The sequence below is a fragment of the Cebus imitator genome, unplaced genomic scaffold (genome assembly GCF_001604975.1).
Source record: "Cebus imitator isolate Cc_AM_T3 unplaced genomic scaffold, Cebus_imitator-1.0 Scaffold592, whole genome shotgun sequence".
Lineage (NCBI taxonomy): Eukaryota > Metazoa > Chordata > Mammalia > Primates > Cebidae > Cebus > Cebus imitator.
Window position 1 is genome coordinate 789,990 of NW_016107907.1, and position 24,787 is coordinate 814,776.

Genomic DNA, 24,787 nt, shown 5'->3' on the forward strand with positions numbered 1-24,787 from the left:
CCCAAATCCTGACTCTCTGGAGGGAGCAGGAGGGAGTCCACCTCAGCCCTCTCTGAAGCCACCATCAGGTTCCTCAGCCACCTGCCTTCCCTACCACACCAAACAGACCCTGGCTGTGTCTTCGGCCCCCATCTGGAACATGGAGGTGGGGCTGGGACAACCGAGCCTGAGTTGGGGCTGGGAGGTGGATGTCTCTGTTGGGGCAGACGGGGCCCCTGTCTCCCCTCTCCAGCCCAGGTAACCTGAGCTCAGCATTGTGTCCATCCTGGAACAGCTGACAAGCTGTGGTCAGACAGCTGGTGGGGCTGGGCTGGGCTGGCTGGGCTGGCCGGGGCGGCCAGGGTGGGAGTGTAGGCTGTTATATGACACCCAGAGCCCATCTCTCTCTGCCCCAGACCTTGGAGCTGCTGTCCCACCCGTCACTGAGAGAGCTGAGGCGCCATGCATGGGGCCCAGGGGCTGCTGCTCCTCCTGCCGCTGCTGGCTGTCTGCCTGGGTGGGACACAAAGGAATCACAGCCTGGGGAGTCCCAGAGTCGGGGTCCATGGCCTCAGGGGACAGAGGGTCTGAGGGCTATTGGGGCTTGCCCTGGACCCAGTTCCCTGAGTCCCCACTTCACACCCCCGGGGCCTCTCCGCTCTTTCCGCGCCCAAGCTCCTGCGCTAGGCTCACACCTGTCTGTTTCAGGGATCCAGGGCCGGAACCAGGAGGAGCGCCTGCTCGCAGACCTGATGCAAAACTACGACCCCAACCTTCGGCCTGCCGAGCGAGACTCAGATGTGGTCAATGTCAGCCTGAAGCTCACCCTCACCAACCTCATCTCCCTGGTAAGCTGGACGGAGGAAGGGTCAGCACACCAGGCCCTGGGACCCACTGGGGATAGCACGGGAGGGCTCCAGCCACCAGGAGGTTGGAGCGCCCCACAGGGGACAGGCTGGGGTCTGAAAAACCCCCATGCTCTCAAGAGGCTGGGGGCTGCTTGGCCCCATCGGTGGCCTATGGGGACTGGCACTGAAGTCGGGGCTAAGCCCTCCATACTGCACCTTGCACCCCTAGAATGAGCGAGAGGAAGCCCTCACCACCAATGTCTGGATAGAGATGGTAAGAGGCCACCCTGCCACCCTCCTTCCATCAGGGGCCCCACTCTACCACCCCAAGGCCTCCTGAGAGCTGCCTGCCCCCTCCCTGCCTCTTCTTTCCCCTTGGGCTGCATGCTCACCCCTAGGGGTGCAGTGTAGCAGAAGGCAGAGGCCTGGCAACTGCCCCTCCCCCTGCAGCAGTGGTGTGACTATCGCCTGCGCTGGGACCCACAAGACTATGAAGGCCTGTGGGTGCTGAGGGTGCCGTCCACCATGGTGTGGCGGCCGGATGTCGTGCTGGAGAACAAGTGAGAAGGGGGTACAGGCGGGGGCGCAGGGGACAAAGGACACAGGGTCTGGGTCCAGCAGAACAAGGGGGCTCTGGGAAAAAAGAAAGATGAGCAGAGGGTGCAAATTGGGCACCTGCAGGGCTAGGGAAGAACTGGACGGAGCAGGTACCAAGGGCAGGGCCCTGGGTATGGCCAGCAGACCAGACCCTACGCCAGGCTGCATCCCCTCTGGGCTGGGCCACCTGGGCGGGCTGCTCCCTTCCCTATAACATGGGGCCGCTGATGGCTCCTACAGAAGCTGGCAGAAGTCAATAAGACAGGCATGAAAATTGGACCACTGCGGGGCTGGCACATGGTGTGGGCCTCACACATGTTAGTCTCCATGATGACTATTCTTATTATTAAAACAAGAGGGAGAAAGAGAAGCAGAAATTAGGAGGTGGTGCCTGAGGAAGTCTGTCTGGGGTGGGGGGTGGTAGGGAGCTTGCTGGGGGGCCTAGAGGTCTGGGTGAGAACCAGTCAGGGGTGGCTGCCTGGTAGGGGCGGGTATCTCCAGGCCCCTATCCACACAGGGAAGAGGGGCTGGTCTGGGGCTGGGGTGTCAGGGGCTGAGCCCACATCCCCATGGCCTGGCCTGTTCTGTGCACGCAGCGTGGACGGTGTCTTCGAGGTGGCCCTCTACTGCAATGTGCTCGTGTCCCCTGACGGCTGTATCTACTGGCTGCCACCCGCCATCTTCCGTTCCGCCTGCTCTATCTCAGTCACCTACTTCCCCTTCGACTGGCAGAACTGCTCCCTTGTCTTCCAGTGAGGCCATTTTCGGGGGAGGATTAAGAGAGCCGCTCTCAGAGAGGCCTGTGCAGGGGTGGGGCAGGCCTGTGCAGGGGTGGGGTAGGCCTGTGCAGGGGTGGGGCAGGCCTGTGCAGGGGTGGGGCAGGCCTGGGCAGGCATGGGGCAGGCCTGGGTAGGGGTGGGGCAGGGCCTGGGCAGGGCCTGGGCAGGGGTGGGGCAGGCCTAACAGGGGTGGGGCAGGGCCTGGGCAAGGCTTCTGGCCTTGGCTCTGGCAGCCAAGGGCCTGGGCCTAGAGGTCAAGGGCCTGGTTCCATCTCTACTGGACTTCTGTGCCCATCTCAGGCTAAGATGCCTGAAGGTGCCCAAGCTCTCCCTGCTAAGCCCAAGTCCCCTCACTCATCCTCCTTCACTGCCTCAGTTTCCCTGCTTGTGGCCCAAGGAGAGACAGTCATGTGTGGGGTGTGTGGGTGAGAAGGCACACAGGCACACAGCATGCATGTCTATGCACACACGAAACCACTGCACTCCCCAGGCCCACAGGGAGGCAGGCTGTCCTGTGAGGGAGGGGTCCTGGCTGGGAATCCAGTGGAAGCACGTATGCCTCCAAGCCACCTGTGGGGGTCTCTCGGTCTGTTCAAACCCAAGTGTGGGGAGGAGGGCCTGAGTGAGGGTTCTCCCGTATCTTAGAGGAGCAGTATTTTCTACAAGCCAACCTGGGAGGGAGACTCCGCTCTGTAGACACCGGGGCTCTCCTTCGGTAGGCATGTATTTTCTACATTGCCATCATCAGCCCCTCCTGCCCGAGAGCAGTGGGAGGGACAAATGCAGAGTGGCCCTGGGCCTGTCAGCCAGGTGAGAGCCGTGAGCTGCAGCCTCCTAGCCCTTCAACTCAATCTTCCTGACCCCAAAGGGCCCTAGGTCTCCCTGCCCTCCACATCTCAGCCCCAGGGTTTCATGGAGAACTCAGAAGCATGGGGCTGCATTTCGTTGAAGCAAAGCTACCCAAAATTGTCCCCAGATGGTCATCCCTAGGCACTCATGGCAGGTCTACCCACTCACATTTAGCCTCTTTCCTCCGTGGCTCCAAGGTCCCAGACTTACAGCACCAATGAGATTGATCTGCAGCTGAGTCAGGAAGATGGCCAGACCATCGAGTGGATTTTCATTGACCCTGAGGCCTTCACAGGTAACCCCCACCCAGGGGCTCCCCGGGCAACCTCATCCAGGGCTCCTGCCAGACCCAGCTGTGGTCAAGGCCAGACCAAGGTCAAATCCCTCCCATGTAACTCAAAATGAAGACTACAGCAAACCATAAAATATGTTTTTTAAAACGTCCAACTAAGCTCTGAGTTTCCTGATAATGACTCCAATTTTGAAAGGAGGAGCTCGAGTATCCAATCTCCCACCCCACTTTTGTCCCCCAATGGTGCCTTCCCTGCTGGTGCTTCTTAGGGTGCATGCTGCCCTTGCAGCTGGGTCAGTCGGGCTGTAGGGATCTGCCTGGCCCACACTCCCTGTGCCCAGTCCTGCCTGCCTGCCTGCCCACAGAGAATGGGGAGTGGGCCATCCGGCACCGACCAGCCAAGATGCTCCTGGACACAGCAGCGCCAGCCCAGGAGGCAGGCCACCAGAAGGTGGTGTTCTACCTGCTCATCCAGCGCAAGCCCCTCTTCTACGTCATCAACATCATTGCCCCCTGCGTGCTCATTTCCTCCGTCGCCATCCTCATCTACTTCCTTCCTGCCAAGGGTACCTGGAGCCTATGGGAGGGAGCCGTCCAGTGGTACAGGGGATACCTGGGAGGCTGGGGCGGGCCCTGCCTGGGACACAGAGTGGCACTATGACCCATGAGAGGCAGTGGGCTACTTCTGGGGTAAGGGGTTGCTCCGTGGGTCAGGGAGGTACAGACCTGCTCTGAGAGCCTCTTGGTCACGGGCCAGCTGGAGGCCAGAAGTGTACCGTCGCCATCAACGTGCTCCTGGCCCAGACTGTCTTCCTCTTCCTTGTGGCCAAGAAGGTGCCCGAAACCTCCCAGGCGGTGCCACTCATCAGCAAGTAAGGCTGGTCTTCATGCTTGCACGCCCACCCCACTCTCCCTTCTTGGGAGCACAATGGCCTCCGGCACTGCCCTCTTGCCCTCCCTCCACCCCACCATCCTCAATTCAGGAGGCCTGAGGGGAGCAGCCACTAAGGGTGGGGGTGGCATCATGGTATGGGCCACCAGCTCCTGCCCACCCGCCTCCGACAGGTACCTGACCTTCCTCCTGGTGGTGACCATCCTCATTGTTGTGAATGCTGTGGTCGTGCTCAACGTGTCCTTGCGGTCCCCCCACACACACTTCATGGCCCGAGGGGTCCGAAAGGCAAGGATCCTCCCTGCCCACTCCAACATCCTGCTGCCCAGTCCCCATGCCTCCCTTTCGCCTGCCCCTGGCCATATTCCTTACCTGCAGCATTCCACAGCAAACCCATCCGGGGTGTATCCTGAAGCATGGACCAAAATTGATTACATCAATACAGTAATAAAATTGCTTACTAGGCACCAGGAATATTACCAGTGTTAATGTATTTCATCTTCATAAAACCCATATCATCTCCAGTTATAGAGGAGGAAATTGAGGTGTACAGAGTAGCCTGCCCAAGAAAGTGCACTAGAAAGTCGAAAAGGCAGGCATCTGCCGGGCAGTCTGACTGCAGCCTGTGTGACGTTCAGCCCACCTGCAGCCTTCAGCTGGGGCCTTCACTGCACATGTGGATTTCCAGGCCTGCCCCAGGCATTCTAGGCCAGAACAGCATGAGGGTGCAGGGCAGGAATCTGTTTGTAACAAGTGCCCTGGTGATTCTGATGTGTGCTGAAGTTTGGGGACTCAGGCTCATGTCCAGTACGGAAAGCTTTACCAAGGCCATGTCACTGCCCCAGTGTGCAGCCTCCATGGTCCCTAGCTGCACAAGCCCTTCACGCCAACCTCCAGCTTCTACTCCAAAGCTAGGCCTGGCTGCCCTAGCAAAGCAACCCCCTCTCTAGGTGTTCCTGAGACTCTTGCCCCAGCTGCTGAGGATGCACGTTCGCCCGCTGGCTCTGGAAGCTGTGCAGGACACCCGGCCTCGGCTACAGAATGGTTCCATGGGATGGTCGGTCACCACTGGGGAGGAGGTGGCCCTCTGCCTGCCTCGCAGTGAACTCCTCTTCCAGCAGTGGCAGCGGCAGGGGCGGGTGGCGGCAGCGCTGCAGAAGCTAGGTGAGGCACAGCAGGTGTGCCTGAGGACACTCCTCCCCTGGGACCCCAGCTGGGGAGCCAGGCACAGCAGAAGTGCAGGAGAAGTGTCCAGGTCAGGGAGAGAGGAGCTGGGGTCCCTAAGGAGAGGCCATCTTCTCCGCCTGCTTCTCCTCCATTCTACTCCCAAACCTTATCCTCTCTCTTCATCAGAGAAAGGCCCAGAGTTAGGGCCGAGCCAGTTCTGTAGCAGTCTGAAGCAAGCCGCCCCAGCCATCCAGACCTGTGTGGAAGCCTGCAACCTCATTGCCCGTGCCCGGCACCAGCAGAGCCACTTTGACAATGTAAGCTGAGTCAGGGTGGAATGGGGGTGGAGTGAGTATCTGGGCTTGGACCTGTGATGGAGACAGGATGAGTAGGGTGGCCAAGGTAGGGCAGTGAGATGGAAAAAGAGGGGGCTGGGCGCCGTGGCTCAACCCCTGTAATCCCAAGACTTTGGGAGACCAAGGCAAGTGGATCATCTGAGGTCAGGAATTTGAGACCAGCCTGGCCAACATGACAAAACCCTGTCTCTACTAAAAATACAAAAAATCAGCTGGGCGTGGTGGCCGGCACCTGTATTCCCAGCTACTTGGGTGGCTGAGGCAGGAGAATCGCTTGAACTCGGGAGGCGGAGGTTGCAGTGAGCTGAGCCATGATCACGCCACTGCATTCTGGCCTGGGCAAGAGTGAGACTCCAACTCAAAAAAAAAAAGGAAATGGAACAGTGGGTAGAGAGAACATCTCAGGGGTAGGGGACCATGGAATTAGTCACCAGTTGGGACACGGGCTTGCTGGAGGCCCAAGGATGAGAACGGGACCCAGGGAAGGCCTGGTGCCGCCGCTGGTCAACCCACACCTTCCTCCCACCCTCAGGGGAATGAGGAGTGGTTCCTGGTGGGCCGAGTGCTGGACCGAGTCTGCTTCCTGGCCATGCTCTCGCTCTTCGTTTGCGGCACGGCTGGCATCTTCCTCATGGCCCACTACAACCGGGTGCCCGCCCTGCCCTTCCCTGGAGATCCATGCCCCTACCTGCCCTCACCAGACTGAGCCAACCAACCATCGCGGGACATGTGGGAGTCACACATGTGGGTCACATGGAGTCTTGTCAGCCATGTTCTCCTACCGAGGTCATAAGCGTGCTCTTTGGGAAGTGCCCTTCAGGACTGTGTGAGCCAAACAGCCCTGAGAAAAGCCAGGAAAAGGGTCCCAGCTGCAGTCCTGGAGTGACTGGGGGTGGCCTATGGTTAGTGTGCTGCTGCAGTCAGCACCCACGCAGCATTGGCTAGCTTGTCCTGGCACCAGCCACTCCTGCACTCAGCACACCCCCTCACTTAGGCAAAGCATTATTAATTCTCATCAATCTGAAGCCCAAAGGACTCTTGTTTTGTATGATACCTTCAGGCTTGGGACTGGCTCCCTTTTTACAACTTCTCCCTGAAAGAGAGGTGTGAAGAGTAGCAGCCAATGCTTTATCAAAAGCGGGGCAGCAGCCCATGCCAGCTGGCATCCCCCTCCCCTGCCTGCTGGTACAGTAAGCACCCAATTCTCAACAGCCCCAGTGGCCTTTCCATTCATGTGCATTTTTCTGCCACTGACCCCAAGATGATTTCCTGAGTTTTGTGATCCATTTTTTTTTTTTTTTTTTAGTTTTTGTTGTTGTGTTTAGTTTTGAGGCAGACTCTCACTGCTGTCATGCAAGCTGGAGTGGAGTGGCACCATCACGGCTCACTGCAGCCTCAACCTCCAGAGCTCAAACCATCCTGCCTCAGCCTCCCAAGTAGCTGGCACTACAGGCATGCACCACTACGCCCAGCTACTTTTAAGTTTTTAGTAGAGATGAGGTTTTGTATATTGCCTAGATTGGTCTTGAACTCCTGAGCTCAAGTCATCCTCCACCTTCGCCTCCCAAAGTCTTGGGATTACAAGCATAAGCCATTGTATCTGGCCTCCTTTTTAATTAAGAGCTCTGCACAGCAGTATGGACAACCGAGAGTCATTATTCCCCATGTTATATAGGCAAATTGAGCCAAGAGTAAGAGATTCCACAAAACACTGGTGGTTAAACAAGATTTGAAGTCCAAAATTCCTGACTCTGACCCAATCTGACATTCTAAGATTCTATGGCCTGAAAAATAGGCCCTTCTTCCCAAAGGATGGTTAGGACAAGGAAGAGCTAGGCAAGGAGGCATGGAGTTAACACAGAGCCACTGAGCTCTTCATTCCAGGAGACTTTGACTTGACCCCACTAATCAGGTAATAGGGCAGTAAGCTGAGGTCTTCCTGGGGGATAGGCAAGGTCCTGCTCTGAGATTACAGCTGGCACTTGAGTTCGGTTGGTAACCAGGTGACACCTTGGGCAAGTCACCTATGCTCCCTGACTCTGTTCCCTTAGCAGTGGTGGCTAACACCTGTGATCCAGGCACCTTGGGAGGCCAAGGTGGGTGAATTGCTTGAGCCCAGGAACCCAGGAACCCAGCCTGGGAAATATGGGGAAACCCAGTATCTACCAAAAAATACAAAACTTAGCCTGTAGTCCCAGCTACTCTGGAGTCTGAGGTGGGAGGATCGCCTGAGCCCGGGAGGTCTAGGCTGCAGTGAGCTGTGATCATGTGACCACACTCCAGCCTGATGACTCAGCAAGACTCTGTCTCAAAAANAAAAAAAAAAAAAAAAAAAAAAAATTACAAAAAAAATGTTTAAGTGCCACATAAAGGCTTGACAACAGGATATGCTGGCAGAAGGAAGCTTGGAAATATGCCCTCCCTCCAAGCACAGGATTGCTGTCTTCGAGGTTCAATCACCAGCAAGTTCATTTTATTTACTCCAGTGTGTGTCTGTGGGGGTGCATGTGCAGTGTGTTTGAAGTAAGAGCAGAGTCAGAGCCCTAGAGTCCTAGAGGGGTTAGGGAGAGGGGGAGAACTTCAGTCAGGGAGGGAATCTGATGACAGTGGGGCCATTTCAGGTTCCCATAAGCCCCTAACTAGCTGTGTTATCTGGCACAAGTCCCTCAACCTCTCTGAAAGCCTCAGAGGGCAGAGGATTAGCTCCTTGTACAGTAAGCACTCAAAGGTTAACATTAGCTGCCATTACTATGGGTTACTGTCTCATTGAATCCATACAGCAACCTAAGGAGGTAGGTATAGACAAACCTCAAAGATATTGTAGGTTCAGTTCCAGATCAGCACAAGAAAGCAAGTCACATGAATGTTTTTGGTTTCCTGATGCATATAAAAGTTATGTTTACACTATATCGTAGACTAGTAAGAGTGCAATTGTCTAATAAAACAATATACATACCTACATTTAAAAATACTTTATTGCTAAAAAATGCTAATGATCAATCTGAGCCTTCAGTGAGTCGTACTCTTTTTGCTGGTGGAGGGTCCTGCCTTGATGTTGATGGCTGCTGACTGGTCAGGGTGGTGGCTGCTGAAGGTTGGGGTGGCTGAGGCAATTTCTTAAAATAAGACATCAGTGAAGTTTGCCGCATCAATTGACTCTTCCTTTCATGAAAGATTTCTCCGTAGCATGCAATGCTGTTTGATAGCATTTTGCCCACAGTAGAACTTCTTTCAAAATTGGAGTCAATCCTCTCAAACCCTGCCGCTGCTTTATCAACTAAGTTTATGTAATATTCTAAATCCTTTGTTGTCATTTCAACAATGTTCACAGCATCTTCACCAGGTGTAGATTCCATCTCAAGAAACCACTTTCTTTGCTCATCCCTAAGAAGCAGCTCCTCATCTGTTAAAGTTTTATCATGAGATTGCAGCAATTCAGTTACATCTTCTGGCTCTACTTCTAATTCTAGTTCTCTTGCTATTTCTACTACATCTGTAGTTACTTCCTCCACTGAAGTCTTGAACCCCTCATAGTCATCAATGAGAGTAGGAATCAACTTTTTCCAAACTCCTGTTAATGTTGACATTTTGACCTCCTCCATGAATCACGAATGTTTTTAATAGTATCTAAAATGGTGAATCCTTTCCAGAAGGTTTTCAATTTACTTTGCCCAGATCCATCAGAGAAATCACTATTCATGGCAGCTAGAGCCTTATGAAATGTATTTCTCAAGTAATAAGACTTGAAGGTTGAAATTACTCCTTGATCCATGGGCTGCAGAATGGATGCTGTGTTAGCAGGCATGAAAACAACATTAATCTCCTTGTACATCTCCAGCAGAGCTCTTGGATGACTAGGTGCATTGTCAATGAGCAGTAACATTTTGAAAGGAATCTTCTTTTCTGAGCAGTAGTTCTCAACACTGGGTTTAAAATATTCAGTAAACCATGCTGTAAACAGATGTGCTGTCATCCGGGCTTTGCTGTTCCATTTATACAGCACAGGCAGAGTAGATTTAGTATAATTCTTAAGGGCTCTAGGATTTTCAGAATGGTAAATAAGCATTGGCTTCAACTTAAAGTCACCAGCTGCATTGGCCCCTAACAAGAGAGTCAGCCTGTCTTTTGAGGCTTTGAAGCCAGGCACTAACTTCTCCTCTCTAGCTATGAAAGTCCTAGATGGCATCTTCTTCCAATAGAAGGCTGTTTCATCGACATTGAAGATCTGTTGTTTAGTGTAGCCGCCTTCGTCAATGATTTTAGCTAAAGCTTCTGGATAACTTGCTGCAGCTTCTACATCAGCGCTAGTGGTTTCACCCTGTGTTTTTATGTTATGGAAACGGCTTCTTTCCTTAAATCTCATGAACCAACCTCTGCTAGCTTCAAACTTTTCTTCTGCAGCTTCCTCACCTCTTTCGGCTTTCATAGAGTTGAAGAGAGTTAGGGCCTTGCTCTGGATTAGGCTTTGGCTTAAAAGAATGTTGCGGCTGGTCTGATCTTCTATCCAGACCACTAAAACTTTCTCCATATCAGCAATAAGGCTGTTTCGCTTTCTTATCATTCGTGTGTTCATTGGAGTAGCACTTTCAATTTCTTTCAAGAACTTTTCCTTTGCATTTACAACTTGGCTAACTGTCTGCCGCAGAAGGCCTAGCCTTCGGCCTATCTCAGCTTTTGACATACCCTCCTCACTGAGTTTAATCATTTCTAGTTTTTGATTTAAAGTGAGAGATGTACGACTCTTCCTTTCACTTGAGCACTTAGAGGCCATTGCTGAGTTATTAATTCGCCTAATCTCAATATTGTTGTGTCTCAGGGAATAGGGAGGCCCAAGAAGAGGGAGATGGAGAACAGTCTGTGGGTGAAGCAGTCAGAACACACACATTATGTTCGCTGTCTTACAAAAGATGCAGTATGTGGCACCCCAAAACAATGTCAATAGCAACATCAAAGATCACTGATCACAGATCACCATAACAGACATAGAAATCATGAAAAAGTTTGAAATATTTTGAAAATGACCAAAATGTAACACAGAGACACAAAGTGAGCACATGCTGTTGGAAAATTGGCGCTGATACAATTGCTGGGCTCAGGGCTGCCACAAACCCTCAATTCGTTTTCAGAAAGCCCTATGTGCCAAGCGCAATAAAACCAGGGATGCCATACTAGAGTGGCGTCGCCGCCAAAGGAAAGCCTCGGGGAGGTTAAGAGAGATGCCAGAGGGTGCGTCCCGCACTGGAGGAAGAGGATTTTTACCAATCAGCGAGTCCAGAGCCCGCTCCATCAACGACCGCGGTGCTGTCTTTTTTCCGAGCCGCTGCGGTAGGGTGCCAGGACACACTCCCTTAGGAGAACAGGCGGCTCACAAACACCTGGACAGCGAAATTGCTGAGGCCAGCCGCCAGCTCTGACGCTGAGACCAGCCTTCTGCGCAGCCGCCCAGAGCTGGCGTCCCGGGATAGCAGCCCCCAGCCGGGCCTGCGCGCCGACGTTCCGGTGCGCCTCGCCCAAAACCGGAAGTACCCGGGCCTAAGGCTGAGGGACCTGGTGGAGCGGAAGTCACTCCTTGAGGCAGTGGCGACAGCGGCGGCGAGAGGATGAACAACAAGTTCGACGCGTGAGTGGCTCCTGGCCGCCCCCGGGGCCCCTTCCCCCAACCGTTCCCCTGCTCCCGCCCCCGCTGGGGCTGGGGCGGTGCAAAGCCTGCGGCACCGGCTTCCCTCCGGGATCCGGCAGGGGCCGGACTTGGCCTGGGCTGGCGGGGAGGAGGGGGCTGGGAGCGATGGATACAGGGGTTCCGGGGACCCCAGGGCCGTCCGGACCGAGGTCGAAGAGCTGGGCGCAGGGAAGGGGTGGCTGTGCCGCCCTGTAGGGGGAGATTTTCGGACGCCCAGCCCCGATGATGCGGGTTGCCGCCGACGTGGAGCGGTGGGGAGCTCGGCGGTTTGGGTGTTTCCGCAGTCTGGCCGCGCTGCCTTTGAATCCAGCTTTCTTCACACACTCACTCCCTCTCCCTTCTGAGCCTCAGTTTTCTCATCTGCAGAGTGGGGACGGTAACAGCCTGTGTCGTAGAGTTTGGAGGATGCAACGAGGTAATGCGGCTGCTGCGCTGGGCGCAGTGGAAGGCTCGCTTAGGAATTATCTTCCTGAGACTCTACTCTCTTTCTCCTCCCCTTCCCGTTCCCGTCTTCCTACACACTCGCCCAGAGCTAGGGATACTTGTTGCCCTCTCCGGTTCCTAGTTTCAGCATCAAACAGTTTGGAGGTACAGAGAGAAAACGCGAAAGTATTTTTACTTACCCCCTCCAAGGATTGCATCTTGAGGTAGAATATGCTGCTGCTTTCTTCTGGTAAATCTGTCTCTTCATCCGAAAACCTGGATTTCTAGTCCCAGACTTACCGATTACCAGATGTTTGCAGAAAAGTTACCCAGTCTCTGAGCCATTGTTGGATGGCTATTTACTATCCACTAAACCACATTAGTGGATAGTACCCTGCTGCCACACCGGGGTCTGAGAAGGGTCAAATCACACTCAGCAGTGCTTAAAGATACTTGTGAACATTGCTAACTATTGTGATATAACAGTAAAGTGGAATTACTATTAGTTTAGATTGTGACCTGGTGCTATTGATGGGAAATTGTTTTTTTTCCCAGTACAGCGAGTACTGTGCAAATTCAGGGAGTACTGGATTTCCAATACTCCAGGCAGATAGCTCCTCAGGAATGTTTCCTGGTTGCCTAGAGGTCTCTGCTACTTGAGAAAGTCTTTTCTCTATCCTGCTGTTTAACTGAGCCCATCCTATACCAACCTCTCCCCGCACTCCCACCCCATTTCATCTCTGTTGTAAACCCTGCAGCATCCAGCTTCAAATCCAAATCCTGCCTAAGTGGAGCTTTCTGGGACCCTTATCCCCCTTCCTCCACTGATTTGAACAAATCAAATTTCATCCTAAGAAGACGTCTTACGGGTCATCTAGCTTAAGCCCACCCAAATCATTTGGGGGTCTGCAGTAAGAATGGTAATGATGGACTTCCACAGGGATCTTGCTAGGTACTTTTCATATAAATATATTTTTAGAGACAGGGTCTCACTCTGTCACCCTGGCTGGAGTGCAGTGGTGTGATCACAGCTCACTGCCCATTTGACCTCTCAGGCACCAGCAATCCTCCCATCTCAGCCTCCAGAGTAGCCAGGACTACAAGCGTGTGCTACCCTCCCTGGCTAATTTTTTTGTATTTTTTGTAGAGACAAAGTTTCACCCTGTTGCCCAGGCTGATCTCAAACTCCTGGGCTCAAGAGATCCACCCACCTTGGCCTCCCAAAGTGCTAGGATTACGGGAGTGAGCCACTGCCTCCAGCCTCATGTTATTTCTGCTCTAACAATTCTGAAGGGGATCTTGTTATCTCCTTTATGGTTAAGGAAAATGAGACTGAGGTTAAGTAACAGGAAGGGCTGTCCCAGGTTTGTGGTGTAACCTTGGTTCAAGCACCTTGAGTTAAAAATTAAACTTGGCCTTTTTTTTTCTTATGTCTTTAATGAAAAACCTGGGTCATTTTAATTACTTTGAATTATTAACTATTATATTGAGCCAGAATCTTTTAACATCTGCCCTCTAGCATTGCAGGAAAGAAAAAGAAAAACTTTCTTTCATTTGAAATTAGCAATTGAAAACAGCACTCCTGGCCCTAGTTTTATTTTTTTATGTTGTTTTTCATTGAGAAATTCTGTGGTGTTTAGGCCATTGCTGTATATTTGGAGTCTTTACCACATTACTGTCTTTACTGATCTTCACTCTTTACCACATTGCTCCTAAGGACATGTTCCAGTTTGCCAGAAGCTTAGAAGTCCAGTGGCTGGAGCTTAGTACATAATCTAGTGGGCTCAGATTAAAGAGTAGCTCTACTCTCCATTACTGTATAGACTCAACTTCTGTGAATGAAACCTTTGATTATAATTGCTTTCGTGGAGCAGGGGTAGCCTTGTCAAGTCCTTAGATAGCATTGCCTTTGATCCTATTAATAAGTAAAACCCTAAGAAGCTATCACAAAAACTGCAGTCCTGACTTTGTTAAACATGGTTTTCAGATCTAAACAACTATACTGATTTTGTCCCTGTATTGTTAACTTTGGGCCCCTTCCTAACTGTTGTCTAAACCACTTATTTGGCACTCATTGCTTTGATTCTAGAGACCATTCATTAAATAGCGATTTGTTTTATGCCACTGTCTGATGGTGGGGGTATAAGGATGAATTGAACCAAGGTCCTACCCATAAGGAATTGGTCTAGTTCAGAGGGTGAGGAAATACCTGGGCGGAAGCTTAGCAAGCTAACTTAAGTGCCTCTCAGCCTGGACAGCCTCAGAGATCCTAACTGAGTGCCTGAGCTCACGGAGCACTGATTTTTTCAGTCTTGAGTTGTGTCTTGACTGAAATCCAGCTTGAAGCTGGGAAGAGTAGCTTATAGAAAATTGGATATAAAAGATTTGCCTTAGACGTACGCTCAGACAATAGAGTGGTTGTTTAGCTCCATCCTCAAGAAATAAAAGCACTAGATGTAGGCCCATTAAGGTTTCCGTTTACTGTCTTGGAAAAGAGTAGGAAGTGGTCCAGGGATCACAGGAACATTGTTTCTTCTCTGATAATTATTTTTGTTATTTTTTCCCTGTTTCCTGGTGGTGATCAGCAACAAAACCACTAAAAAGAAAGGAAGGTATATGCTTTCTTTGGGGCTAGCAAAAACAAAATGCTGGGATGACTGTACCCCGTTTCAGCCAAGATCTAATGGCAAGGGACCCCAGAGGCTATAGTGAGACTTGGAAACTAAGAAGAGAGGAAAATGGTTTGCATCCCAGGAGTGTGCCCCAAAGAAGAGAGTTAAGAGCTGCTGTCCTAGGCCTAAGCGGAAGAACCCTTGAGATGTCAGGAGACAGAACTGACCATGATCGTATAGCTGGAACAGCTGCAAGCATTTATATGGGGAAGTTCCAATTCACCCTAGGTCGGGAGAGGTTAGGAAGTGTTTGCAAGAGAAAGTGGCCCTCGATCTGAGTCCTGTAGGACAAGGTAACTAGGCAAAGAGGGACTTCTTGAGGAGAGACCACAGGATGAGCATAACAGAAGGATAAAATTGGGGCACCACAGTTAGGGTGATACGACTGGAGGTAAAGGAGTTTGCTGGGACCAGGAAGTAGATGATGTTGGGACATGTGAGCAGAGCAGGAGCCTTTGCACCATGCTGAGGCGTGGGTGTATCTGTGTACCTTTTCTCCTCAGCTAGGTTCTTGGGGGCAAGCACTCTAGTAGCTCATACACACCATAGATGCTTGGTAGATGTTGGTAATTTTTAATCTGTCAATCTTGTGTGCTAGACAGGCTCCTTTTGAAAAGGAGACCAAATGGATTCAAGTTTAATAAAGGGGAAGGGAATATCATACACACAGATGATGGTCTCCTGGATATCCAGGGAGGCTGAATAAAAGCCAGAGAGATGGTAGCAGTATCAGCAAAATGAAACTCCCCTCTCCATTTTCTTTGCTCATTTGCTTCATTCTCTTTCCTCCTACTGGCTTTCTCTGCTTTTGCTCATTGTCTTAATTCTCTCAGGGCTTTTCTTACATGGGGCCCATATGGCAGCCTCAGCTCTTGAGTCTATGATCTTTCATCTCCTGTATGAAATGCTGAGGGGACGAATCTGCACATATTTTTGAGCAAGGCCCTGGGGCATAGGTTATTGCCCAGGCTGGACTGCCATTTGGTCAGGTGCCCTTCCTAGTTGTGTCTTGACCACAGTGGGAATGGGAAGGTTCATGGCATAGAACATAACCTCCTGAGCATGTTCTACAGCTAGGGCTGTGAAATGGGCAGAGCAGGCATGCTGTGGGCATGAAATGGGCAGAGCTAGCCAGCCCCAACATGTGACTAGCTCATTCATTCTGATATTTACTGGGTGCTTTTAATGTACTAGGCACTGGGGATACATGGGCAAAAAATCCAGACCACAAATACAAAATACTCTGCAACATGTTTATGTATCTGCATAGGATAGTATCTGAATTATAATTGGAGCATTTCTAGTACCATTCTTGAGAATAGCCTAATTTCGTTTGACCACACATACAGTCACTGGGGCGAGTAAGATGATTTCAGAGAAGATCTGTGATGAGTTAATGGTCCAGCCCTAGAATAAATGGCTTTCTTATTATCTTTCCATTTATCTTTTTGTCTGGATCCAGTGATTTTTTTAGGTGTACCTGAAAGCCTTGGGGTAGTTTCACTGCTCATAAAAGGGTAATCTTTAAAGTACGTTTGACTACTTATGAAGTAAGAACATATTCACTCCTTTTTCAGTCATTTACTTTTCCTTTTGATTTAGCATTTATTCAGCATCTTCTAGTGCTGCATGTTAAGGCAGCATCTTGCCCTGGGTGCTGGAGATACCGAGATTAAATAAGACACTGCTGTAAAGGAACTCTGTCTAGTAGGAAAAACAGACATAGGAATGGCGTGGTAGACTGAAGGGGTGGTGTTTGCAAGTGGCACCAATATGGGAATATAGATTGCTAGAGGAGGCAGGAAGGAGGATCCTGGCTGGTGGGAGTCAGATTCTAGAGGATCTTACATTTTGCTCTACTTTATCTTAGAGGGTAGGCATCAAAAGGTGAGAGACAGTTGCAAGTTTAAAGCATGGACGTTAAATGTCAGATTTGCACTTAAAAAGATAATGCTGGCCGGGCACAGTGGTGCGTGCCTGTAGTCCTAGCTACTTGGGATGCTGAGGTGGGAGGATCACTTGAGCCCAGGAGTTCTGGCCTGTAGTACACTATGCCTGTTGGGTGTCTGCACTAAGTTCGGCATCAATATGGTGACCTCCCGGGAGCAGGGAACCACTAGGTTGCCTAAGGAGGGTGAACTGGCCCAGGTCGTAAACGGAGCAGGTCAAAATTCCTGTGCTGATCAGTAGTGGGATTGTGCCTGTGAATAGCCACTGCACTCCAGCCTGGGCAACATAGCGAGACCCCATCTCTTAAAAAAAAATGTATATGTAAAAAAAAGATAATGCTGGTGAAAGGATGGACAGAGAGTGAGAGATTTGTGTCTGGAAGACCACTGAGGAATTTGTTATATGATTGAGGTGTCAGGAGAAGAGGGCCTAAAGTGTAACAGTGGAGAAGTGTAGAAGAAGTGGTAAGAAGTGGCACAGTGGATAGTATGTTTTGAACCGTCATTTGAAATGCCAAAGCAGTTAGTCGTCTAGAGAGTCTTCTCATTTTTTACTCCATTTTTGGCAGGGAAAACAGTCCCTTAAACTGTATATCTCCAGCAATCAATAACTGGTTCTTTGTGTGGCTTTTTAGAAAACTGAAAGGCAGTGCTTTCTGGAACTCACAGGTTAGCTGATGGGCATTTCATTTTTGTTTAATCCCCTTAACTTGCCTGTCTGTATTCTTTTGCCCTTCTCACATCTCAGAGCCTGAATTTGAGTGACTTTGGGTTGTTTACATCGCAGTTCATATGACCTGGTGGCTTTGTTCGGTAAGTAAGAATTGACTTAGTCACAGAATTGTATTGTTTTGCCTTTTTATTCAGTTTGAAAGATGATGACAGTGGGGACCATGATCAGAATGAAGAAAACAGCACACCGAAAGATGGTGAGAAGGAAAAAACAGAACGAGATAAGAATCAGAGCAGTAGCAAGAGAAAGGTGAGTTTTGTACTGCACAGATGTAGTTGCCTTTGAACTTGAGATTTGATTATCTTATGGAATCTGTTTATCTGGAAGATACCAGATTAACTTGACAGCATCCCGTGTTGGAATATCTGACTTTGTTCCCAGAAAAACACTGTGCGATCATGGATGTTCATTTTGAGACCTAGAGCTTTTCTCACAGGATCTTGAGATGGTGCCTTGCTTGCAGCATTCTCCTAGTCTGAGATAGAGGAAATTAGACCTGGAGCTTCATAAGGCTGTTAGCTGCTTCATAAGCCACTGCTGAGGGTTTCAAATCCTACACACTGCTTGAAATTTTAGTCAGCATTAGTCTAAGGTGAAAGTGATTTGGAAAAGGGAAAACTTGGTGAATGAGAGAGCGAGAGAGAGAGAGAGAGAGAGATCAGTTTTTTTCTTGAAATGTCAAAGCAATCACTAATTCATTTATTCTGCAATATTGAGTAACCCTCTAAGGGCAAGCCGTTTTATGCTAGAAGCTAAGAGGACACAAAGGTGAATGAGACTGTGGAAGGGGCTTACATTTAATAGTACCAATAATAACAATACTGACATCTGTTGTGCACTTACTCTGCACCAGGCACTGTGCTCAGCATCATGTATCCATTAATTCATTTGATCCTCTCAGCAGCATTGTGAGATGGTTGTTGTTACTTTCCTCGTTTTGCAGGTATGAAGATTAGACACAAACAGGTTAAGTAACTTGCCAGTGATGAATCTTATAGAGGAGGCAGTGCTTGAACTGGGCATATGCTGAGATAAGATACAAACATGAATACCTATTATTATATGAGGGAGAAAATTACAAAGGCCATAAGAACACAAGTAAAGTGTTACAGGAATTTAGAATCAGTTAACCACTGAGGAAACGTACTGTGTAAGCAGAATCGTGGGCAAATTGCAGGTAGTTGAGGTTGTATATCCTCTCTTAATTGTGGGGGTGGTAAGGATTGACACTGTAAATTGTTCTGTCAGTCTCAGACAATGTGACAAATGCCCAGGACTAACACACCTTTACTTCCCAGGCTGTTGTCCCTGGACCGGCAGAGCATCCCCTGCAGTACAACTATACTTTCTGGTACTCCAGGAGAACCCCCGGCCGTCCCACCAGCTCACAGAGCTATGAACAGAATATCAAACAGATTGGCACCTTTGCTTCTGTGAGTTCTTGGTGGTTTAATGGAGTGTGCCTTGATAGTTCATTCTTGCCTGTATTGATATGATGTTTATTTACCTTCCTAGTAACCTGTTTAAGATTCTGGTTTCCGTAATTTACTGACCTGAGTCTCCGAGGTCAGATTTGTTCGTTCATAGGTTTCTCACTAGATATCCATGGTTAACATGTAGTTATCAACAAATATGAGAATTGTGGAGTTGAATGGAAGGGCATAATACAAAAGTACAGGTTTGGGTTTTTTTTATTTTTATTTTTATTTTTTTAACTGAGACAGAATCTCGCTCTGTCACCCAGGCTGGAATGCAGTGGCGTGATCTCGACTCACTGCAATTTTCACTTCCCAGGTTCAAGCAACTCTCCTGCCTCAGTCTCCCGAGTAGCTGAGATTATAGGTGTGCACCACCATGCCCAGCTAATTTTTGTATTTTTAGTAGAAATGCGGTTTTGCCATGTTGGCCAGGCTGGTCTCAAACTCCTGACTTTAGGTGATCCACCCACCTTGACTTCCTGTAGTGCTCAACTACAGGAGTGAGCCATAGCACCTGGCACTGTTGCTTTTTGTTTTTCAGGGTTTTTTTAAAAGTAGGTACGTATTTAGGGAATCCTTACTAAGTTAAAAGTGTCATGAATACAAAAGTTTGTAGTACGTGGTATCTATCCTCATGAAGTTAGACAGTAAAATGAAAAATTTTGAAGGTTTTGTAGTTAAGAACCTCCCTTTAGGGTTTTGGCTGTGTTAATGATAATGCATAAAATATCTTTTTCCTGTGTTCAGAAAGAAAATGAAATCTCTCATAATTGCTTTTGTGGATAATGTCAGTACAGAGAGCCCAGACCGTCTCATCTCCCTCCCAGGTGACTTGGTTTGTGTACCCCAAGAATCCATCTGCAACTAACACCACTCCAGTTGAACAAATGTTATTACTTACCCCCTGTGTGCTGTACATTCGATCTCTAGGCAGAAACAAATGCGGGGTTTGTCATTGTCTTGACATTAGTGAAGTATTAGTCCTATTTGAAATGCAGAAACTGGAAAAGAATACTTCAGTAGGAAATACTACAACAAACTGCTAAGGAGGAAGGGCATATAATACATATTTTGTTTACATAATTTCCTTCAATCATTATGATAGCCCTATGAGGTCAGTGGTATTAATCTGTATTTTACAAATGAGGAAAGTAAAACTTGGGTTATGTATCTGATCTAAAGTCTCAAATTGGCGGGGCATGGTGGCTTATGCCTGTAATCCCATCATTTTGGGAGGCTGAGGTGGGAGGATTGTTTGAGCCAGGAGTTTGAGATCAGCCTCGTCAACATGGTGAGATTCTGCCTCTACAAAAAATTTTTAAATTAGCTGGCTTGGAGAGAAGGGGAACATTAGAGAAAAAAAAAGGCCGGCCATGTTGGCATGCACCTATGGTCCCAACTACTCAGGAGGCTGAGGCAGGAGGATCACTTGATCCCAGGAGGTTAAGACTGCAGTGAGCCATGTTCGTGCCACTTCACTCCAGCCTGGGCAGCAGAGATGGCCCTGCCTTAAAAAAGTTTTTTGATTTTCATAATTCTCTGGATTAAGTGGGGGAGCCAGTATAATTGAAACTCAAGTACAGAAGCTTCTGGATAGCTGAATGCATGGAGGTGCCTGGAGGGTGTCACGCCTGAAGGGGGCATAGAAGCTCCCTGTGCCTTTCTCCATACCTTCCCCCATACCCTGCCCTTCACATCTCTTCACCTGTATCCTTTGTTTATAATAAACCACTTATGTAAGGTACCAAGAAAGAATAGTCTTTTTCAATAAACAGTGCTGAGACAACTGGATTTCTGGGTGCAAAAGAACGACTTTGCATTCCTTCCTGACACCCTACACAAAAATTAACTAAAAATGGATCATAGACCTAAATGTGAGAGCTAAAATTACAAAATTCTTAGAAGAAAATGTGAGTAAATCTTAATGACCTTAGGTTAGGCAAAGTCTTCTTAAATAACACACTAAATGCACAAGAGCAAAAGATTAAATAGTAGGCTAGGCATGGTAGCTTATGCCTGTAATCCTAGTACTTTGGAAGGCTGAGGCAGGAGGATCACTTGAGCTCAGGAGTTCAAGACCAGCCTGGGCAACATAGTAAGACCCCATCTCTATAGGATTTCATCAAAATTCAAAACTTTTCTGCTTCAAAGGACGCCATCAAGAAAGTGAAAAGATAACCTACAAAATGGGAGAAAATATTTGCAAATCATATCTGATAAGGAACTTGTATCTAGAATACCCTTACAACTCAATAATAATCTGCTTAATATGAAATCAACATCATTACTGTGCTGAGCAGATAAAATTTCAGCCCAAAGCAAAGATACTGTTTAGTTCACCAGTGCTATCTTAGTATCGGTAAACAGCATTGTTAAAATAATATAACTAGCTTGTGCACTGGTTCATATTTGGTTCAAGAAATACTTGTTGAATGAATTCAAGGCCCTAGTAGGCTTCTGAAAGGAATAAAGGCACAGATCCTGTTCTTAGGGAAGTAAGATGTGCCCAGGAATTTCTAATACAGGGTAGACAATAAGTTGTGCTATGGGAAAGCATGTAGAGTGCTCTTGGAGTTTGGAGGAGAGAAGGATTTGATTCCAGTTTGGGGAATACCGCCTTGGAAGATACAGGTTTACTACTGATTTTAAAGAATTTGGTCAGGCCTGGTGGCTCATGTCTATAATGCCAGCACTTTTTGAGGCCAAGGAGGATCACTTGAAGCTAGGAGTTCAAAACTAGCCTAGGCAACATAGTGAGATCTTGTCTCAAAAAAAAAAGTGGGCTGCAGTTTTATTTCCCTTTTGTGAAAAGCATATATGAATTTACCCAGCTTGTACAAGGAGGTTTTTCTTTTCTTTCCTTTTGACATATATGTTAAGGAGTGGTTTATCATCAGGACTGTCTTGGGTTAAGGCTTCATCAGTGCTCATTGGATGTGTGACAGTATTTAAAGTCTGTCATTTTGACTCTGTAGGTCTGGATCTGAAAAATAGAAATACAGTCTGTCATGTAATTCAGACCTCATTAAGAAACGGCTCACAATATTAAATTCATCACAAAGAAATAACTACATGATGAATCCGATTGAATTCAAAGCTTTGTTTCCCAGTGATTCTTAGCCTAATCATTAACAGCATTTAAAAGTTCTTGAAGTCAGCGTGACTAGGAAGGCATCATCTTGAAATGGAAAGAGCACTGGACTTGGTCATCAGAGCTAACCTGTTCTGGTGCTTGACTCTCGGCCACAGCAACTCTTGTAACTGTTTTCTCAACTACAAAATAAGTTGTTGAGATGATTTCTGAGGTCCTTTCTACACCTCATATTCTGAGTCTGAATGCTTATTTTTTGGTTTCAGTTAGAACTATCCAAATAAATCTTTGAAAGTTTAATAATACTTCTCAGGCCAGGCACAGTCCCAGAACTTTGGGAGGCCAAAGAGAGAGGATCACTTGAATCCAGGACTTCAAGACCAGCTGGACAACAGGGTTAAACTTCATCTCTGCCAAAAAAAAAAAAAAAAAAAAAAAAAACTAAAAAATTAGCTGGGCATGGTGGTGCCCACTTGTGGTCTCAGCTACGCGGGAGGCTGAGGCAGGAGGATTGCTTGAGCCTGGGAGGTTGTAGTATAGTTGTAAGATTGGAGGAGACTAAACTGTTGAAGTGATTATTGACTGGGGAATTGGAGATGGTCGGTATACTTTCTCCTCACCAAGCCCCTTTCAGTTGCTTATTCACAGTGAGCCACTAGTGGGTGTACTTGGTTCTAGTGGATATATGTGTTTTTTCTTCAACTATGTTAGGGTGGATAATGGTTTAGATTATTGCCGATTGTATTCATATGACCAGTTACTATCCCAAATCACTACACACAGTTAAGCTTAGCAGCTGCTGAGATATGAAGCACTGCCTTGAAGTCCTATAGTTTCTGACTTCTATTTAACATGTAAAATGTATCACATGTTCTTGTGCCAGAGAGGAACTAAAGGGACAGCCATTTCACACAGTGTAAGGTTGATTTCTCCTTGGGTGCTCCCTAGATCTAGAAGTATGACCTGAATCTTTTGTCTACTCAATACCCATTGTCAGCTCCACAGTTATGGTATCTTGCTATATGTTGATATAGAGCCTCCTCAGCAGGTTGGCAAACACTAGCTATTTCTCATCAGACTGCACCATGTTTTCTCTTTCCTCCTAAAGTGTGGCTCTTCACTGGCCAGTACTTAGTAGGTATCCTCTGTGAATAAGGAAGTTATCTCTCCTCTCAAAACACTAATGAGCCTGTAGTCCCAGCTACTCGGGAGGCTGAGATAGGAGTATCACTTGAGACCAGGAGTTAGAGGCTGTGATGAGCTATGAACATATTGCTGCATAGACCCTGTATATAAAAAAAAAAAAAAAAAAAAAGATTGGCGGGGCGTGACACCAATAAGAAAAACGGAACTACTGTGATGAATACAAATAAGCATATGCTTGTTAGGAAAATTTAAATCTAGCTTTCTCACAGGATTGTGAAGGAGAGGCAAAGAGAAACCTGTTTCTATCTAAGAAGAAGGCCTTAAACCCTAGCTATAAGAAACTAAGTCCTGTGTGATTTTGGATTGGCCTGGACTTAGCAACAGCATGATGTGGAGTGGGATGTGTGGTACACGTGTTTGCTTCTATCACTTATGCTTAGTAACTAAACAGGTCTAAGAAGTATTTCATTCAGCAAATACTGTGTTGCCAGTTAAACAATCTTTGATCAGTAAGTGATTTGGTTCTAAAAAAATGCATTCATGCTGAGGCATTGTGACACTTAATATACCTCAAGGCTAAAGAGTTTCCATTGTGCAAAAAACTCTCCTCTTACTGCATGTGATGACTACCCTGCAGCTTCAGTGGGAAAGTGCATATTGACAAGGTTTCACCAGCTAAAGGTCCTGGCTGAGGCTAGCATTTCTCACCAAAGATTTTATTCTTGTATTGCCAATGTCACATGTTTTCTTTTGTCAAACTAGATGATATGCTTTTCCCCTAATATGTCTTCCCTCACAATGCCACAAATGAGAATGAGTCCTCTGAAAAGGACAGCCTGTATTATAGTGTCTTCCATGCTTATGTTCTTAACTGAATCTCAATCTCTGGATGCATTCAAAGAAAAAGAAAAGACACAAACACCTTTTTTACTCTGGGGTCTTCTCTCTGCAGGTGGAGCAGTTCTGGAGGTTTTATAGCCACATGGTACGTCCCGGAGACCTGACAGGCCACAGTGACTTCCATCTCTTCAAAGAAGGAATTAAACCCATGTGGGAGGTAAGGACTAACGGCCTCTGATGGCTTTTTTGAGCAACTTTGGGTTTTTTTGTTTTGTCTCTTAGCCCTCCCAAGGTAAAAGTATTTTAAAGTTTTCTCTCAAAACTGCACTGTCTGGTATATCCTTGGAACTTGAGCCTCTAGAGAAATACACTGATGCTATTTTTTGTCTGTGTGGGTCGGCACCGGGTGTTTTTTAAAGATGGTTTTATGACTAAAATGGTATTAGAACATCAAAGGATTTTTTTTTCCAGTTACCCTTATCCCTGTAGAACTTGTTTATATGTGTGTGCAATTTTTTTTGTCTGTTTGAGACAGCATTTCGCTCTTGTTACCCAGGTTGGAGTGCAATAGCACGATCTTGGCTCCCCGCAACCTCCACCTCCCAGGTTCAAGCGATTGTCCTGCCTCAGCCTCCCAAGTAGCTAGGACTACAGGCGCGTGCCACCACGCCTGGCTAGTTTTTTGTATTTTTCATAGAGATGATGTTTCACCATGTTAGCCAGGATGGTCTCGATCTCCTGACCTCGTGATCCACCCGCCTCGGCCTCCCAAAGTGCTGGGATTGTAGGCATGAGCAACCGCGCCCGGCAGTGTGTGCAATATTTTTTTGTAGTACACATATGATTAAAGTGGGTAAGAAACTAAGCTTAAAGGCAGTAACTGGAGACCTAGAACTGTTTGCAGAGCCAGTATTCAGCTGCGCCCTGGTGTAATGCATCTTCTATTCTGATGTTACAGCATTTTTCTAGAAGACAAATGTGGTCACGTCCACACCGCCCACCTTACACAGCTCCTC

General features: G+C 48.0%; 2 protein-coding genes across 4 annotated transcripts in view; both read left to right on the forward strand.

Moving 5' to 3' along the window:
• Nucleotides 1-412: 412 nt before the first annotated feature.
• CHRNG (cholinergic receptor nicotinic gamma subunit) lies at nt 413-7,900 on the forward strand. The gene is made up of 12 exons (XM_017516548.2): nt 413-496; nt 688-827; nt 1,057-1,101; nt 1,278-1,387; nt 2,021-2,176; nt 3,250-3,347; nt 3,710-3,910; nt 4,102-4,216; nt 4,410-4,524; nt 5,187-5,400; nt 5,590-5,720; nt 6,292-7,900. The coding sequence occupies exons 1-12, from the start codon at nt 442-444 to the stop codon at nt 6,463-6,465; spliced, it is 1,554 nt and encodes a 517-aa protein (XP_017372037.1). The 5' UTR covers nt 413-441; the 3' UTR covers nt 6,466-7,900.
• Nucleotides 7,901-10,077: 2,177 nt separating this feature from the next.
• EIF4E2 (eukaryotic translation initiation factor 4E family member 2) overlaps nt 10,078-24,787 on the forward strand; it is a 33,193-nt gene continuing 18,483 nt past the window's right edge. For all 3 annotated transcript variants that reach the window (XM_017516544.2, XM_017516546.2, XM_017516543.2), the window contains exons 1-4: nt 10,078-11,379; nt 17,351-17,465; nt 18,515-18,649; nt 23,884-23,988. In XM_017516544.2, the coding sequence (XP_017372033.1) occupies nt 11,360-11,379; nt 17,351-17,465; nt 18,515-18,649; nt 23,884-23,988 (375 nt within the window). In that variant the 5' untranslated portion in view covers nt 10,078-11,359. The remainder of the gene's footprint in view (nt 11,380-17,350; nt 17,466-18,514; nt 18,650-23,883; nt 23,989-24,787) is intronic.